At 38.9% G+C, this 16171-nt stretch overlaps 1 protein-coding gene across 1 annotated transcript in view; it reads right to left on the bottom strand.

Moving 5' to 3' along the window:
- Positions 1-346: 346 nt before the first annotated feature.
- Positions 347-16171, bottom strand: part of LRRC36 (leucine rich repeat containing 36) — a 54192-nt gene continuing 38367 nt past the window's right edge. The window contains exons 9-14 of the mRNA XM_049864665.1: positions 13288-13577; positions 10814-10979; positions 6581-6726; positions 5478-5601; positions 2842-2956; positions 347-669 (exon numbers count right to left, since the gene is read on the bottom strand). Of these exons, the coding sequence (XP_049720622.1) occupies positions 444-669; positions 2842-2956; positions 5478-5601; positions 6581-6726; positions 10814-10979; positions 13288-13577 (1067 nt within the window). The 3' untranslated portion in view covers positions 347-443. The remainder of the gene's footprint in view (positions 670-2841; positions 2957-5477; positions 5602-6580; positions 6727-10813; positions 10980-13287; positions 13578-16171) is intronic.

Raw genomic sequence — 16171 nt, 5'->3', positions numbered from 1 at the left:
TGCTCCAAGGCAGACAAAAGACTTTGTCACCCTTTCACTATGGTGGAAGGAAATTCAAAACATGTTTGATGAATGAGTAAATATGAATTCTCTAGAATTATTCTTCTAACACAAAAGACACCATGGATGTTCTTTTTTAACCTTCTACTACACAGCTTCACATGACCCTGGAGAAAAAGGTCTAGTGTTTGTTTTTTCCTTTTCAACATTTTCAGGCAAATGTTTCTATGTGAAATAATGCCTCGGACCCGGTGCCAACTACTTCTGTGGGCACAAGGAAAGAATGACTTGATGGGAGGAGATAAAAAAATAAATACAAAAGAGGACCAATAAAATGTAACCAGAATAACTGTTTTTCTTCACTTTTATGAGTAAGAACCACCACACTGGGGAAATGGCACTGAGAGCCCTCCATATCCGAGAGGGAAGCTGCAGTGAAGGGGTCAGCTCCACAAACTAGGCTCTGGGACAGCATCTGAGACACTCTGTATTAGATACTGACCGGTGTCATGTGCCGCTGGCGAGGAGGAAGACAATGTGCTTTTCCCAAAGGGCGATGATCTCCCCAAATGATGACTCTTCTCAGGAGGCAGGAGTGCTTTCCCTGAATAACCTTTCTGCTCTTTATTCAGCTGCTGCAGCAGATACTCATTAGTTACCACCAGGGATCTGAGACACAGGGGAAAAAGTCAGTCGTGAAATCATAAAAGTAAAGTAGAAGCCATTCAAATCAGAAATGTTTGCTAAAGACAAATATAAAATGAAGTAACATCTTAAAATAGAATTGTCCAATTTATGAGTGAGTTATTTTAAAAGCAGGCCTGTAGTTTCTTTCTTCATTACAGTTCTGTTTGATTTTGCTCCAGATCGACGGCCGCAATAACATATTTCACATTTTATATAGTGCTCATTCTGGTCTTCCCAAAGCATTTTCATGATGAGGTAAGTGGAAGCACTGGGAGAATGGCACCTGACCAGACCTCCAATTTCTACCCCAAAACCTTAATTTAACTTCTACTTCTTCTAATATATCCTGTCTTTGAGATTAACTAATGGTGCGAATCATGACTGTATTCTTGGACTCTGTATTACCATATAATGTTAAAAGCCATCCAGACACTGGCAAAAAAAATGCACAATGTTATTCATTTAAGTACTATTTGTAATAGCAAAATACTGTTAACTCAAATGTCCATCAATAGAGACCTGATTAAATAAACTGGTACCATCTACACAATAGAGTACTATGCACCTGTAAAAAGGAATAAAAAGGAATAAGAACTAACTCTACATACCACTGTGAATTTGATTTCCAAGATATAATATTAAACCAACATTATGTATCATATGCCTCTTTTTAGCGTAAGAAAAGGGGAATACAAATAAACACACACACAATAGAAAGCTATTGGGAAGGAAGGAAAGGATAGAGGAGACAGAAAAGGAAGGTAGACTTTTCTGAATTTATCTTATTTTGTAGATTTGACTTTGGGGCCATGTCAATGTTTTACATAATTATAAAACAAGATTAAATCAAAATCATTTTTTAAAAATTTCCTAAGAATCAAAAGCAAATGGAAGCACAGAGGAATTACTTCAAGTTACCTTACAATACAATAATTTGTACATCCCCCTAAAGAGATATACTGTAATCTTTTCAAAGTATGGTCCACAGACCTGCAGCAACAGCATCACCTGGAAAATTATTAGAAATGCAGATTCTTAGTTCCCAGCCTAGACCTGCTGAATCAGAAACTGAGGGTAGGGCGCAACAAGTCTGCATTCCAAGTCCTTTGGGTGATTCTGTTGCATACCCAAGTTTGAGGACCTTGACTTTATGCTATTCTTTCTACTTCTGTATATGTTTGAAATATTATAATAAAAAAAAATTTTTTTAGAAGGCCATACAGAATGGATCTGGGTCTAAGCCTCTGAAAATGAAGCTGTTTCAATGAAAATCAGGTGTGAAGTTTGGAGTTGAGGGGTTGGGGATGAGGTTCTCATATCTAAACTTCACTGAAAGTCCTGGTAAATGTGTTTGGCAAATCAAAATTACAAGGCCTTCCCTAAATGTACCAGTAGTCTTGAGGTTTCTTCTGATATTTTTTTCTAGCCTGCCTCCTGCAGGTGCTGTTCTTTGAAGAGGCTGATACTTCACTGAAGAGAACATGGGTTCTTTCCCCATCACTCTGCTTAGTGATTTTGACATCTCTTCTGTGGCCAATAGCAGGCAGGCACTTTTCAGAGGAGTCAGGTAGCTGATTTTAGGGGTATAAGTAAACAAGGAAGGCTAGCTGACCCAAAGAAGGGTCCTGTTAGTCCCAGTGTGAAACTTTTTTTCCTTTTTCTTCTGATTTTTATTATACTTTAGCTGAAGGTATTCCTGAACAAACTAGCTTCTCATTAAACACTTAGTACACATATTGTTTTGTGACATTGGTCACCAACCCCACGACATGTCAACACTCTCCCTTATTGACTTTCGGTTCCTTATTACCAGCTTTCCTGTCTCCTCCTGCCTTCTAGTCCTTGCCCCCGGGCTGGTGTGCCCCTTTTGTCTCATTTTGTTTTATGGACATGTCTAATCTTTGGCTTAAGGGTGAAACTTAGGACCAGTGTGAAACTATTAATTATTGAACCCACCAATGCCAGAAAAGACATATAGTTCTTGGTGTGTCCTGGAAAGCAGTTCTCTGGTCACTGAGCTAACTAACCACCCTAGATACAGGAGGTTTACACACAGAATGGAGTTAGTTTGCCAAGTATATAGATATTAACTCACCAAATAAACCAAAAGAGATAAAGGAAAGTAAACATCTGCCTCCAGAAGCCATCTCCTACCTCTGACTTTCATGGAGAAGGGCCACCGTCTCCTCCAGCTTTCTCAGCTGGGCAAGCTCCTGGCTCAGGCAAGCTACCTGCATGTTCAGCTGTTGGTTTTTGTGCAGAAGATCATCTACAAAGGGTACAGCAGCCAAGAGTGAGCAGGATTCCACACTGCTAGTCTTTGAGCAGAGCTTAAATGTTCAGGTGGATATCTTGAAGAACTGGGGCTTCACTGCACCCACCCCACACTCCATCCACCGTTCTATCCTTTGCAGACAGCAGATATAGAGTGGCAAAGGTATGGGGTTTGGGAAGAGACAGATCTAAATTAAAATCCAACCATTCAATATTGTACACACGAATTCATTTTTCTGAGTTTCACTAGAGCTGATAGCCCCTGCCCCATAGCACTGTTAGGAGGATTCAGTGAGACATCTGTTCCAATTTAGCATAGGCAGTCAACAAATATTAGGTCTTTTTTCATTCTCCATTTCAGCTTGTGAATGTATGTCCTTCATTCCTTGTGCAGTATGTGAAAACACCTAGAACTGTGTCAGGCACATAGTAATAACTCAATGAGTGCTTGTGAAAACAGCATTTGTAGCTAAGACACTCATATCTAGCTCCCCAAATATATTACCACTGCCTGCAATAATAAAGTAGATAAAATCACAGGAATTTGAGTTCTAAGGAAGTCAACCTTCTAAAACAGTGCTTCTTAAGCTTTAATATGCTTACAAATCCCCTGGGGATCTTATTAAAAATAGATCTGATTCAGTAGGTCTGAGGCAAGGCCCAATATTCTACATGTCTAACAAGCTCCCAGGTGATGGTAATGCTGCTGATCTGTGATTCAGACTTTGAGTAACAAGGTTCTAGAAGGTGGAAAACAGGGCTGCAACAGCTGCATTTACCACCAGTAAGCCAAAATACTGTATTGGGCCTCATGGCTGATTGAAGGTAGATATCCAGCAGACAAATACCAGCTTATTTTCAGAGTAGGTAAATGGACACCCGATGCCTAGATTTTTCAAGCTTGTGAGTATCGGATAGTGCTGAGATTAACTCTGGGACTACAGTGCTGACTTACACATCCAGTTCCTCATATAAATCCAAATGCCCCTAATGCTTGCTTACGGGTGCTGAGCTAAAGGTTTGAAGTAGAGGGCTGACTTTATATAAAACACTGGCCTAAACTATAAGTAGTACAAATCAAGACTTAAATGGGGTATTATTTTTCCCTTATGACAATGGCAATTTTTTTTTTTAATACCCAGAGTTGGCAGGAGTGGAATGAAATGGGCATTCTAATACACTGTTGGTGTGAGTGTAAATTGAGACAACTTTTCTTGAGGATGATTTGGCAGTGTGTAACAAAAGCCCTTAAAAGTGTCCACGTCCTCTGACCTACTAATTCTATTTCTAGGAATGTTTCCTAGGAAAATACTTGAAAATGTACACAAAGATCTATGTACACCGATATTAATAGCAGCATTATTTATAATAGTATAAATATTGGGACTCTCAGCTCCATCAGAAGGGAGAAAAGACAATCCTAGAGCAGCATTTAATTTTAGAGTCTTTTCTTCCATTTCAGGTCTTTCTTTTGAATGTTTAGAAATGCTTCAGAACTATTTATAATATCTACAGTTGTTTCTGATGTTTGCTATTATAAAGCTGCCATAATATTTCAAATAATGGCAGCTTTATAATAGCAAGTATCAGAAACAACTATAGAGAGGAATAGATAGATTAAATATGGTATATTCATGTGATATTATTGGAAATGCCTATACTATTAAATTAGTGAGATTAGGATATAACCAGATCAGTTACTGCCTGGGGTGGAGGATGGGAAAAATCACTGGAAAGGGGTATGAGGGAGCTTTCTAGAGTAACAAAAATGTTCTATATTTTGATTGGGATGGGATTACAGGATTATATACATTTGTCAAAGTTCATCAAACTTAAAATGTGTACATTTTATTGAATGTAAGTTATTTTTTAAATCAGGGCACAAATTTAAATTTTGAGTTAAAAATATATGTATGGAGGTAAGGTGGAAGAAAATATACTAAAACACTAATGGTAGTTCACTGGGAGTTGAATTATATTTCCTTGTATTTTTCAAGAGTCCCTGGGTGGCCCAAATGGTTAAGTGCTCAACTATTAGTCTAAAGGTTGGTGGTTCAAACCCACCCAAAGGGGCCTCAGAAAACAGGTCTGGCAATCTGCTCCCAGAAGATCATAGCCTTGAAAATGCTATGGAGCACAGTTCTACTCTGCACACATGAGGTCGCTATGAGTCGGAATCAACTTGACAACAACTAACAATGACAAAGAATTTTTCAAACTTTCTATAAAAAACATGTTCTATTGCTACAATCAGAAAAAATAAGTGTCTCAAAAATAATGACATAACTAAATAATGATATGTACATGTTTTACATTTACAAAGAGCTTCATCTGGCAACTCAAGTTACCTACATGACAACTCTGAAGCAAGATGACTTTACATTTAACAGCTGAGTAAGCCAAAGGAAGCACTCTTTTCTTGATTATGAGCACTTGATATTGAAGCTTATTAAACAGGTCAACTATAGACAAACAGTTGTCTTTGGATACACCACACATGGCTTTCCTGAGCTTACCGTAAGTGTAGGACTGGTGCCCACTCACAATCGAGGTGGCAGCACCTTCCTCCAGGTGCTGAATTTTTTCTGACAAAATGAGGTTTTCCTCTAGCACTCTGACCAGCTTTTGCTTCAAACTTTCCTTTAGATCAGAAAACAAAATGCAAACATAAAGAATCTGAAATCCTGAGGAGTGCTTTTAGAGGACTGAGAGAATCTTTCTTCTATTTAGTGATAAACTCAATGGACATCAGCATCTCTATGATTTATTAGAATTTGAACTCATTGGTAAACATAACTCAAGTGCAGCAAGCAAATTTACCACATGCAGTTTCTTCCCTATGAGTTATCCACTACTCTAGTAGAACAAGTGGTCATTTTGACAAGTAACCAACATTCTGAGTCACTTCTCTAAAGTTTCTAGGATTGAGCTTGGTGTCTGAAAATCTTTTTATTTTAAGGAAAGGGATAAAAAGCCTGGGGATATGAGTCCCTTCTTCCTCTCCCAGAGCTGATGCTCTAGGAATGGCTCCTGGTCTGGGGCTCTCGGCTCCATCAGAAGGAAGAAGGACAATTCCAGAGAAATCCGCTTTCTCTCATTGGAATCAAACTATTACCTTCAAGAATATGACCTTAAACATTTTTTACTCTAAGGTTTTTCCTTTTTTTTTTTTTTCTATTTTAAATCTTTCTTCAGAATTTTTGGATTAGGGGTTGGGCTAAGGAGGGATGCCTGCATAATTTCCAAACTGTCCCTGTCCTGGCAAGTTTTGTGTTCCTGATTTGCCCAGACTGCCTTCTCCATGGAAACCCTGGTGGCATAGTAGTTAAGTGCTACGGCTGCTAACCAAAGGGTTGGCAGTTCAAATCCGCCAGGCGCTCCTTGGAAACTCTATGGGGCAGTTCTACTCTGTCCTATAGGGTCGCTATGAGTCAGAATCGACTGAATGGCACTGGGTTGTTTTTTGTTTTTTTTTTTTTTTGCCTTCTCCATATTCTGGTTCAGGAATGTCTGGGGCTCATGGTGATGATGATCTTTAGGGCAAAGAGCTGTTCTAGATCTGCCACTCTGTCCTTTTGTAGTAAAGAAAGCATAGGAAAGGAGCAAGAAAGAGGCATACCGTATCATTAGGGACCAGCTGCCCAGCTTCCTTCAGTTCAATCTCCCTCCTATGGAAGGCTTTTGAAGTATCTTCAGGGTGTGCACGACACCATGGCTGAGAAGGAGCAGGGACTACCAAACTCAGAAGCAAATCTCGGGCAGGACCTGCCAAAAGTTCAGGTTGAGCACACAGGTCAATCTTAAAAGCTAAAGCACAGAATTCCTACAGAATAACTATCAGCTCTTTAAGACAAATGGAATTTAGTATGTGGCTGCAAGAGGTGTTTTAAAAGGGACAACAAATCATATCCCACATCCTCTATGGGAAAACAACAACAGACCCTTGTGAGTGTGAGGTCTGCACACTACTCAATGATGACTAGCAAGGGAGAATTTTCTACAAAATGAGAGTAAAGGGTCAACATGGAAAGGAAAATAACTGGGTCAGGATTTCTTCTCCCTGTATGTACCTTAGAAATTAGGGGGGAAAAATCAAGCCCAAACAACTTTCAAGTTTTTAAAAATTTACCACCACCAAAAGCTCTTTGAATTTTTCTTCCATTAAACAACAAATAAACACATGGCATGGGGCCAGCATTTGCAAAACTGTTTTTCCCAATTTTTCTAACAAAAAAACAGCAACATACACACACAATGAGAAAGAGTTCAGGTCATTTTACTCACTCTAGTTTTTCAAATCAAAACATTTCAATAGTCATCTCAGAACTGTGATGATCAAACCAAGTTTCTATTGTAGTCTTGGCACTTTCCCAAGGGTCATAAAATATTTTTATATTCATTAACATGACCACTATCAATGGTATATACCTGGCCACTCTGTTACCCAGTTGTTGTTGTTAAGTGCTGTCGAGTTGGTTCTGACTCATAGAGACCCTATGCACAACAGAATGAAACACTGCCTGGTCCTGCGCCATCCTCACAATTGTTGCTATGCTCCAGTCCATTGTTGCAGCCACTGTGTCAATCCATCTAAGTGAGGGTCTTCCTCTTTTTTGCTGACCCTCCACTTTACAAAGTATGATGTCTTTCTCCAGGGACTGATCCCTCCTGATAACCTGTCCAAAGTATGTGAGACATAGTCCCCCACCCTTGCTTCTAAGGAACGTTCTGGCAGTACTTCTTCCAAGACAGATCTGGTCCTTCTTTAGGCAGTCCATGGTATGTTCAATATTCTTCACCATAATAACAATTCAAAGGCGTCAATTCTTCTTCAGTCTTCCTTACTCATTGTCCAGCTTTCACATGCATATGAGACTATTGAAAACACCATGGTTTGGGTCAGGTACATCTTAGTCCTCAAGGTGACACCTTTGCTTTTCAACACTTTAAAAAGGTCTTCTGCAGCAGATTTTCCCAATGCAAACCATCTTTTGATTTCTTGACTGCTGTTTCTATGGGTGTTTATTGTTGATCCAAGTAAAATGAAATTCTTGACAACCTCAATCTTTTCTCCATTTATCATGATGTTGCTTATTGGTCCAGTTTTAAGGATTTTTGTTTTTTTTCTTTATTTATTTTTTTTATATTGAGGTGTAATCCATACTGAAGGCTGTGACCTTTGATATTCATCAGTAAGTGCTTCAAGGTCTTTTCACTTTCAGCAAGCAGGGCTGTGTCATCTGTATAACATAGGTTGTTAATGAGTCTTCCTACAATCTTGATGCCCCATTCTTCTTCGTACAGTCCAGCTTCTCAGATTATTTGTTCAGAATACAGATTGAATAGGTATGGTGAAGGAATATGACCCTGACGCACACCTTTCCTGACTTTAAACCATGCAGTATCTCCTTCTTCTGTTTGAACGGTTGCCTCTTGATCCATGTACAGATTCCTCAGGAGCACAATCAAGTGTTCCAGGATTCCCGTTCTCTGCAGTGTCATCCATAATTTGTTAAGATCCACACAGTCGAATGCCTTTGCATAGTCAATAAAACAGGTAAACATTTTTATGGTATTCTCTGCTTTCAACCAGAATCCATCTGACATCAGCAATTCTATCCCTGGTTCCATATCCTCTTCCCAATCTGGCTTGAATTTTTGGAAGTTCCCAGCCAATATAATGCTAGAGCTGCTTTTGAAGGATCTTCAGCAAGATTTTGCTTACATGTGATATTAATGATATTGTTTGATAATTTCCACATTCTGTTGAATCACCTTTCTTGGGACTAGGCATAAATATGGATCTCTTCCAATAGGTTGGTCAGGTGGCTGTCTTGCAAATTTCTTGGCATAGATGAGTGAGCCGCATCCATTTGTTAAAACATTTCAGTTGGTATTCTGTCAATTCCTGGAGCACAGTTTTTCTCCAACGCCTTCAGTGAAGCTTGGACTTCTTCCTTCAGTACCTTTGGTTCCTGATCCTATGTTACCTCCTGAAATGGTTGAACATCGACCAATTCTTTTTGGTATAGTAATTCTGTGTATTCCTTCCATCCTCTTTTGATGCTACCTGCGTCATTTAATATTTTCCTCCATAGAATCTTTCAATATAGTAACTTGAGGCTTGAATTTTTTCTTCATTTCTTTCAGCTTGAGAAATGCTGAGTGTGTTCTTCCCTTTTGGTTTTCTATCTCCAGGACTTCGCACATTTCATCATAATACTTTGTCTTCTCAAGCTGCCCTTTGAAATCTTCTGTTCAGCTCTTTTACTTTATGATTTTTTCCTTTTGCTTTAGCTACTCGACATTCAAGAGCAAGCTTCAGAATCTCTTCTGACACCCATTAAGGTCTTTTCTTTCTCTCCTGTCTTTTTAATGACCTCCTGCTTTCTACATGCGTGATGTCCTTGGTGTCATTCCATAACTCATCTGGTCTTCGGTCATTAGTGTTCAATGCCTCAAATCTATTCTTGAGATGGTCTCTAAATTCAGGTGAGATATACTCAAGGACATACTTTGGCTCTTGTGGACTTGTTCTAATTTTCTTGACTTTCAACTTAAACTTGCATTTCAGTAATTGATGGTCTGATCTGCACTTGGCCCCTGGCCTTGTTCTGACTGATAATATCATGTTTTCCATTGTCTCTTTCCACACATATAGTCGATCCGATTCCTGTGTATTCCATCTGGTGAGGTCCACATGGACAGTCGCCATTTATGTTGTTGAAAAAAGGTATTTGCAATGAAGAAGTCATCGGTCTTGCATTGTTTTTATCACCAAGGCCGTATCTTCCAACTACAGATCCTTCCTCTTTGTTTCCTACTTTCGCATTCCAATCACCAGTAATTATCAGTGCATCCTGATTGCATATTCGATCAGTTTCAGACTGCAGAAGTTGGTAAAAATCTTTAATTTCCTCATCTTTGGCTTTAGTGGTTGGTGTGTAAATTTGAATAATAGTTGTATTAACTGGCTTTCCTTGTAGGCATATAGATATTATCCTAACACTGACAGCGTTGTACTTCAGGATAGATCTTGAAATATTCTTTGTGATGATGAATGCTCCCATGTGTCTGTCAGTTTGTCGTACTGTAGGGGCTTGTGTGTTGCTGTGTGTGAAGCTATGCCACTGGTATTCAGCAGGGTTACCCGTGGTGGAGAGGTTTCAGCTGAGCTTCCAGTCTAAGACAGACTAGGAAGGATCCAGTGGTCTACTTCTGAAAAGAATTAGACAGTGAAAACCTTATGAATAGCAGTGGAACATTGATATAGTGCCAGAAGATGAGCCCCTCAGGTTGGAAGGCACCCAAATACGCCAGGGAAAGAGCTGCCTTCTCAAAGTAGAGTCAACTTTAATGATTTGGATGGAGTCAAGCTTTTGGGACATTCATATGCTGACATGGCAAGACTCAAAATGAGAAGAAACAGCTGCAGGCATCCGTTAATAATCGGAATCTGGAATGTACGAAGTATGAATCTAGGAAAATTAGAAATCGTCAAAAATGAGATGGAACACATAAATATCAATATCTTAGGCATTAGTGAGCTGAAATGGACTGTTATTTGTCATTTTGAATCAGACAATTATATGGTCTACTATGCTGGGAATGAGAATGAGAGACAACCAAAAATCACAGGAGGAACAAAACAACTGGTGCATGAGGAAAGAGAGCTGATTAAAAACAGGGAAGAAGAAATGCAGAGATTTGTTAATGACAGGGCTCCTGAGAAGTTTTGGGAAGTGATCACAAGAGCAATGTTCCTTGCGTGCTAAGGTGGCTAAATAGCTTTCAGCGGAATACAGAGCAAAGGCAAGGTTTAAGCCCTTCTCCAGGAACTGAGATCACTCACCGAGGAACTTCTTGTTGAGGAGGAGGGAACCAGAGCCATTCCAATGCTTATCCACGAGCTCCAGGAGCTGCCTGAGGACAGTTGCCACATGGGAGGTTCTGGCAGACATCGGGGGACTGTGATTTCCTGGCAAACCATGCGAACTACCCAAGTCACTAGAGAGAGGCTCAAGGAAAAAAAAAAAACATTGTCATTCTTACACTATAAGGGAAGTAAGAACCCAGACACTTAATGTGTTAACATTAAAAAAAAAAAGAAAGAAAAAGATCTTTTCACCTTCCAGTTTGGATTTGAATAGCATAATATTTACAACTAAGGCAAATACAATAAGATATAATTTCAAAGGTTTACAGTATCTTCTATCATAATTTTCTGTAGGGATTTTCAGAAGAAAACCAAAAGAATGTTGTTTGGCACCTACATCTGTGATTCAATATATTATATCACATAATACGGAAAGGTTAAACTGCAGAACATTTTTTTAAAAGTATTATATGTCATAAAATAAAAATAGGGGGTAATTTAATAAAAAATTACACAATAAACATACATTTAATATATTAACTTGTAATAAACATAAATGTCCTATAACATTTTAAATGTTATTATTGGATGCAGTACTAAAGACACTTTTATTCAGTAAGAATCACATATATTCACGTCTGAATGAATAAAAAACAATTGTGAGTTTTACTGTAGAGATCTATCTATCTGTATTTCCTGTGGAGTATCATGGACTTCAAGAAAACTGATATAAAGAACAACCAAATTATTTCTCAATCTTTGGTTCTTTCAGTGTAACAAGACTATAGATAACTAATTAGCAAATGTCACATCTGACTGTGAAGCAGTTATTTTTTTTCAACTTTTAAAACGCTCTTTTTTCTTTTTAGCAATTTTCTGACTTATACCTTTCTAGAAATTGAACAATATATTTCTTTCATATTTATATTCAAGCAGCTCTTTTAAAGCTTTCAATATAGAGAAAAATATGTCTAACAGGAAAAAAAAGAAATGGGAGTTTTAAAGGCAATCCAGAAAAGAACATTTTTAGTGATTTGAGATTTTAATTGCTATTTTAACAACAGGACATGAAATAGACGTGAAAAAATTTCCAAGAACATGACTTATGAATATAGTATCCCAAATATCCAAAGTGTTGCCGTACTTTCACCCTAAATACATGAACACATAAAGTGTTCTTGTCCGGTAAACTAAGCATCTGTGGCTTAAAACGAGGGGAGAGGGAGAAAGAGACCAAAAAGTAAGTATTACAAAGTATTACAAGACTGCCCCCTTTGGTACACAAAAATTATAACTACTCCCAATCTCTGCCACACCTCTAAAATTCTGAAAGCTGAACAAAAAATATATATAGAAAAAACAAAAACTATAAACCCATCCCCCCAAAAGATTTCCAATAACTGAAAAATAAATAACTGGAAATAGCTGCTTTTGGCCAAATTCCTTGCTTCCTTATAGGGCAGTAAATGATCAAATGACAAATGATTCACATGACAAAGGATCATGGGAAGTCCAAGGGAAGAGAGGGCCTTGACAGCTGTGGTTTCTCTAACTAAAGAAAAGAAAATTTTATGATGGAAGCAGGACCTGGAGAATAACATTTAAACAGACAAGAGAGGGGAGTGGAAAATATTCTCCACGGAGGAATGTACCCAAAGGCGGGGTAAAAGTATTTTACACCAATACTAATGTTTCATCAACATAAATGCCCTATAACATTTATAATTTAGTTATTGGACCCATTACTTGTAATATTTTTGATTCAATAAGATAAAGTAGGCCATTTTTAATTAACAAAAATTGTTAATTAGTAATAGCTGAATAATTATGAGGTTTTATTGTACAATACTATCGCACTACAATTTTATAAAATGAATTATACTGTAGATGTGGCAATGATTCTCAATTTTGTATTTATTCTCTGAACCACTTTCTGTTAAAAGCCCCTTGGATAATCTAATTCATCTTCTATTTGCCACTAACGAATTTCTAGACAGAATAGCATTGCTTTTGTCAAAAAATTAGAAACAAGTTAGTCATTTGTGACAGAAACAAATGTGTAAACATGATAATATAAGCATTAAAGCTACAGAGATCAATCTTCGGCCAACCCTGAGGCCTCTGTGCCTCCTTCTGCATTCCTTCCCTTCAGTGAACACTTATCTGGCACTTCTTATTATCAAAGTACTTCCCTACCATGTTTACACTCCGGAAGTAGATCAGGGACAGTTCTTGTGACAGAAGTGAGGAAATAGCAACAGAGGGGGAATGACTTTCCTCAGGGCAGAAGAGCCACAGGCTTTGGCCGGGCAGTAGTAACCACTGGCCTGTGAAAACCCCTTTGAATTTCTAGCGCTTTTGCTCAGAGCTACTGCCACACCCAGCAGAACCCCATTCTGGTCTTGGACCTGATGAGTTTCGTGCACAAGCACAAATAAGCCAACACTTGCCTCGCTGCCTGTAGCCTCTCTGAAACCATGCTTTGGGTTCAGGGTGGCAAGGATATTGTCCTTCCGTTTGAATCCTCTCTTTGATGGGCTTAATGACCTCTTGGTCAAAATCTCTCTGTCTTCTGAAGTCCCAGAAGGCAGCATCAGTGTCCGAAGAGAGTTTCCCAGGACAGGGTTGTTTGAGAAAGAACCATGTGCTGGTGTTAAGTCACTGAGGCTGGTGGGTAATTGCTGCTCTACATTGACCAGCAGAGCAGGGTCACTGTTGAAATGGGCTGTCGAGTACAGATCTGTGGAGGAAACAGGCTGGGAGATCAACTTGCCTTCAACTACCTCCTGTCTCACTTCCATCCTTACCTAGCCCGGAGTCTAAGAGTCATAATAATTACTCCCTAGCATTTTTTTTTTTTTAGCATACACCCTCGGAAACCCTGGTGGCATAGCAGTTAAATGCTATGGCTGCTAACCAAAAGATCGACAGTTTGAATCCACCAGGCACTCTTTGGAAGCCCTATGGGGCAGTTCTACTCTGTCCTATAGGGTCGCTATGAGTCAGAATTGACTCGATGGCAGCGGATTTAGCATATGCCCTCAACTTCCTGGACCCTTTCTCTCTACCTACACCTGACGAAACTCCAACTCTGGTTAAATCCAAATGTCCGTTTACTCCAAGCCTACGCCAGAGTAGTGGAAAGTGGCTGGAGAACAACATGATGTCTATTTGACCATTCTCACTTTAAGTTCATGACCACTATCTTAACTGGGAGCTTAGTACTGTCCAGCTCTCCTAATATATTACTCTAGTGACTTTATTATTCTATTCTCTGAAATGACTATTTCACATATCTTTTCTCCTCTAACTTCCAATACCTTCTCCACCCTCCTCACTCTCAGTTGCTAACTTCTTTTATTTCACTGAGAAAAGAGACACAATCAAAGAGAATGTCTATAAGATCCCGCTACTAAACCTACTGGCTCACCTGTATTTGTACCCATAAATTCTCTACCTTCCTCCTAGATGAAGGATGAATAGATGAACTGTCTGTGCTTCTAAGGCCAACCTCTCCACTGGTGGGCTAGATTTCACCTCCTCTTGACTACTGAAAGATTTTTTCTTATAATTGTCCCTTCTCTCTCCTGCATCATCAGTTTTCCCTCTACTAGAACATTTTCAACAGGATCTCCTCGACCCCATCCGCTACTCCAGGTACAGTTTCATTTCTCTGATCCTCTTTACTGCAAAACTCCATAAAAGGGGTTGTATTTTTTTTTATATATATATATACTCATTAGGTCTATTGCCTCTCTTCTAATTTTCTCTTGAACTCACCTCAGTAAAGCTTTTATTCCTGTGCTTCCCCTGCAGCTACTCACTAATATCTTCTGTGTTGCCAAATATCATAATCATTGCTTGGTCTCAAGCTCATTCCTGCTCTATCATAAGCATCTCATATAGTATTGATCAGTCCCTCCTTCTTGTAAAACATTGTTTACTTGGCTTCCAGGATACCATTTTCTCTTGACTTTTTCTTCTTCTACCTAGATGGCTGTTTCTTTCTTGGTCTCCATGCTGGTTTCTCTTCATCTACCCAATGTCTAATGGTTGGAGGGCCAGGATCAGTCCTCGAATCTTTTTTCTATCTATATTCACTCCCTAGGTGAGAGCCCATCCAGTTCCATAGTCTTAATGCTTGTAATTCCCAAATTTTTATTTCCCAGTATCAACTTCTCCCCTGAACTCCAGCCTAATATATCCAAATACCAAACTCTAGCATCTCTGGGAAATTTTAACAGATTTCTCAGACTTAAGATGTTTAAAACCAAACTCTTGATATCTACCCTAAAACCTGCTCCTCCTCCCCAGTCTTCCCTATTTTAGTAAATGACAATCCCATCTTCCAGTTGTTCAGACTCAAAACCTTCTTTCTCTCACACTTCACCTTCAATCCATCAGCAAATCATGGAGTACTACTTCCAAACATTCAGAATCTGACGACTCCTCACCACCTCCACTGTTCTCTTTCATCCGGATTCTAAACTCTTAAAGTGTTTTCTTATTTTTATCCTTGCTCCCCACAGTCTATTCTCAACCTAGTAACCAGAGTAATTTTTAAGTCAGATCATGTTACTCCTCTGCTACAAACCCTCCAATGGCTTCCATTCTCACCTAGAATAAAAGTCTGGCTACCTCTCTGACTTTACCTATACACTTCACCTCGCTCACTCTGCTGCAGCCACACTGGCCTCATTAGTCCTTCAATATAACAAGCATGTTCCAATCTCAGGAATTTTGCACTTATTATTTTCACTTTCAACAAAACTCTTCCTCCAGTTATCTACATGGCTTGTACTCTCACTTCATTCAGTGCTCTACTTTTATAGTGCCTCATCAGAGAAGCTTTCCCTGACCACTCTCATCTAAAATATTACCTTATTATTCTCTATACCCTTATTTTTCTTCACAGCACTTATCATACCCTGACATATATTTATAAGTTAACTTATTTTTTATCTGACCTATCCTACTAGAATGTAAACTCCATGAAAGTAGGGACTTTCATTTTGTTTGCTACTATATCTGCAGGGCAAGAAGAGTGTCTGGCACATGGTACGTGTTCAGGAAATTTGTTGAATGAACTAACAAATAACTGAAGAGAGGTCTCCAGCACTTTTCCCGCAATTAGCCTCTTCTGAAAGTAACTCAAAATAGAAGTGACTATGACCGGAGAGGACTAGATGCTGCTGGAAATACGCCCCAGAATGCTACTTAACTAAAATAGTATGTAGTTATGAAGCTCACATTTCTATAAATTTTTTCTATCATGTTACACTCATGCCCCCTGCAGATTTCTGGAGGTTCCCTGGACTACTGGTGACCCTGAAA

Source organism: Elephas maximus, chromosome 21 (assembly GCF_024166365.1).
Source record: "Elephas maximus indicus isolate mEleMax1 chromosome 21, mEleMax1 primary haplotype, whole genome shotgun sequence".
Taxonomy (NCBI): Eukaryota; Metazoa; Chordata; class Mammalia; order Proboscidea; family Elephantidae; genus Elephas; species Elephas maximus.
Note: the sequence above shows the minus strand (reverse complement) of the source record. Positions and strands in the feature narration are given on the sequence as shown.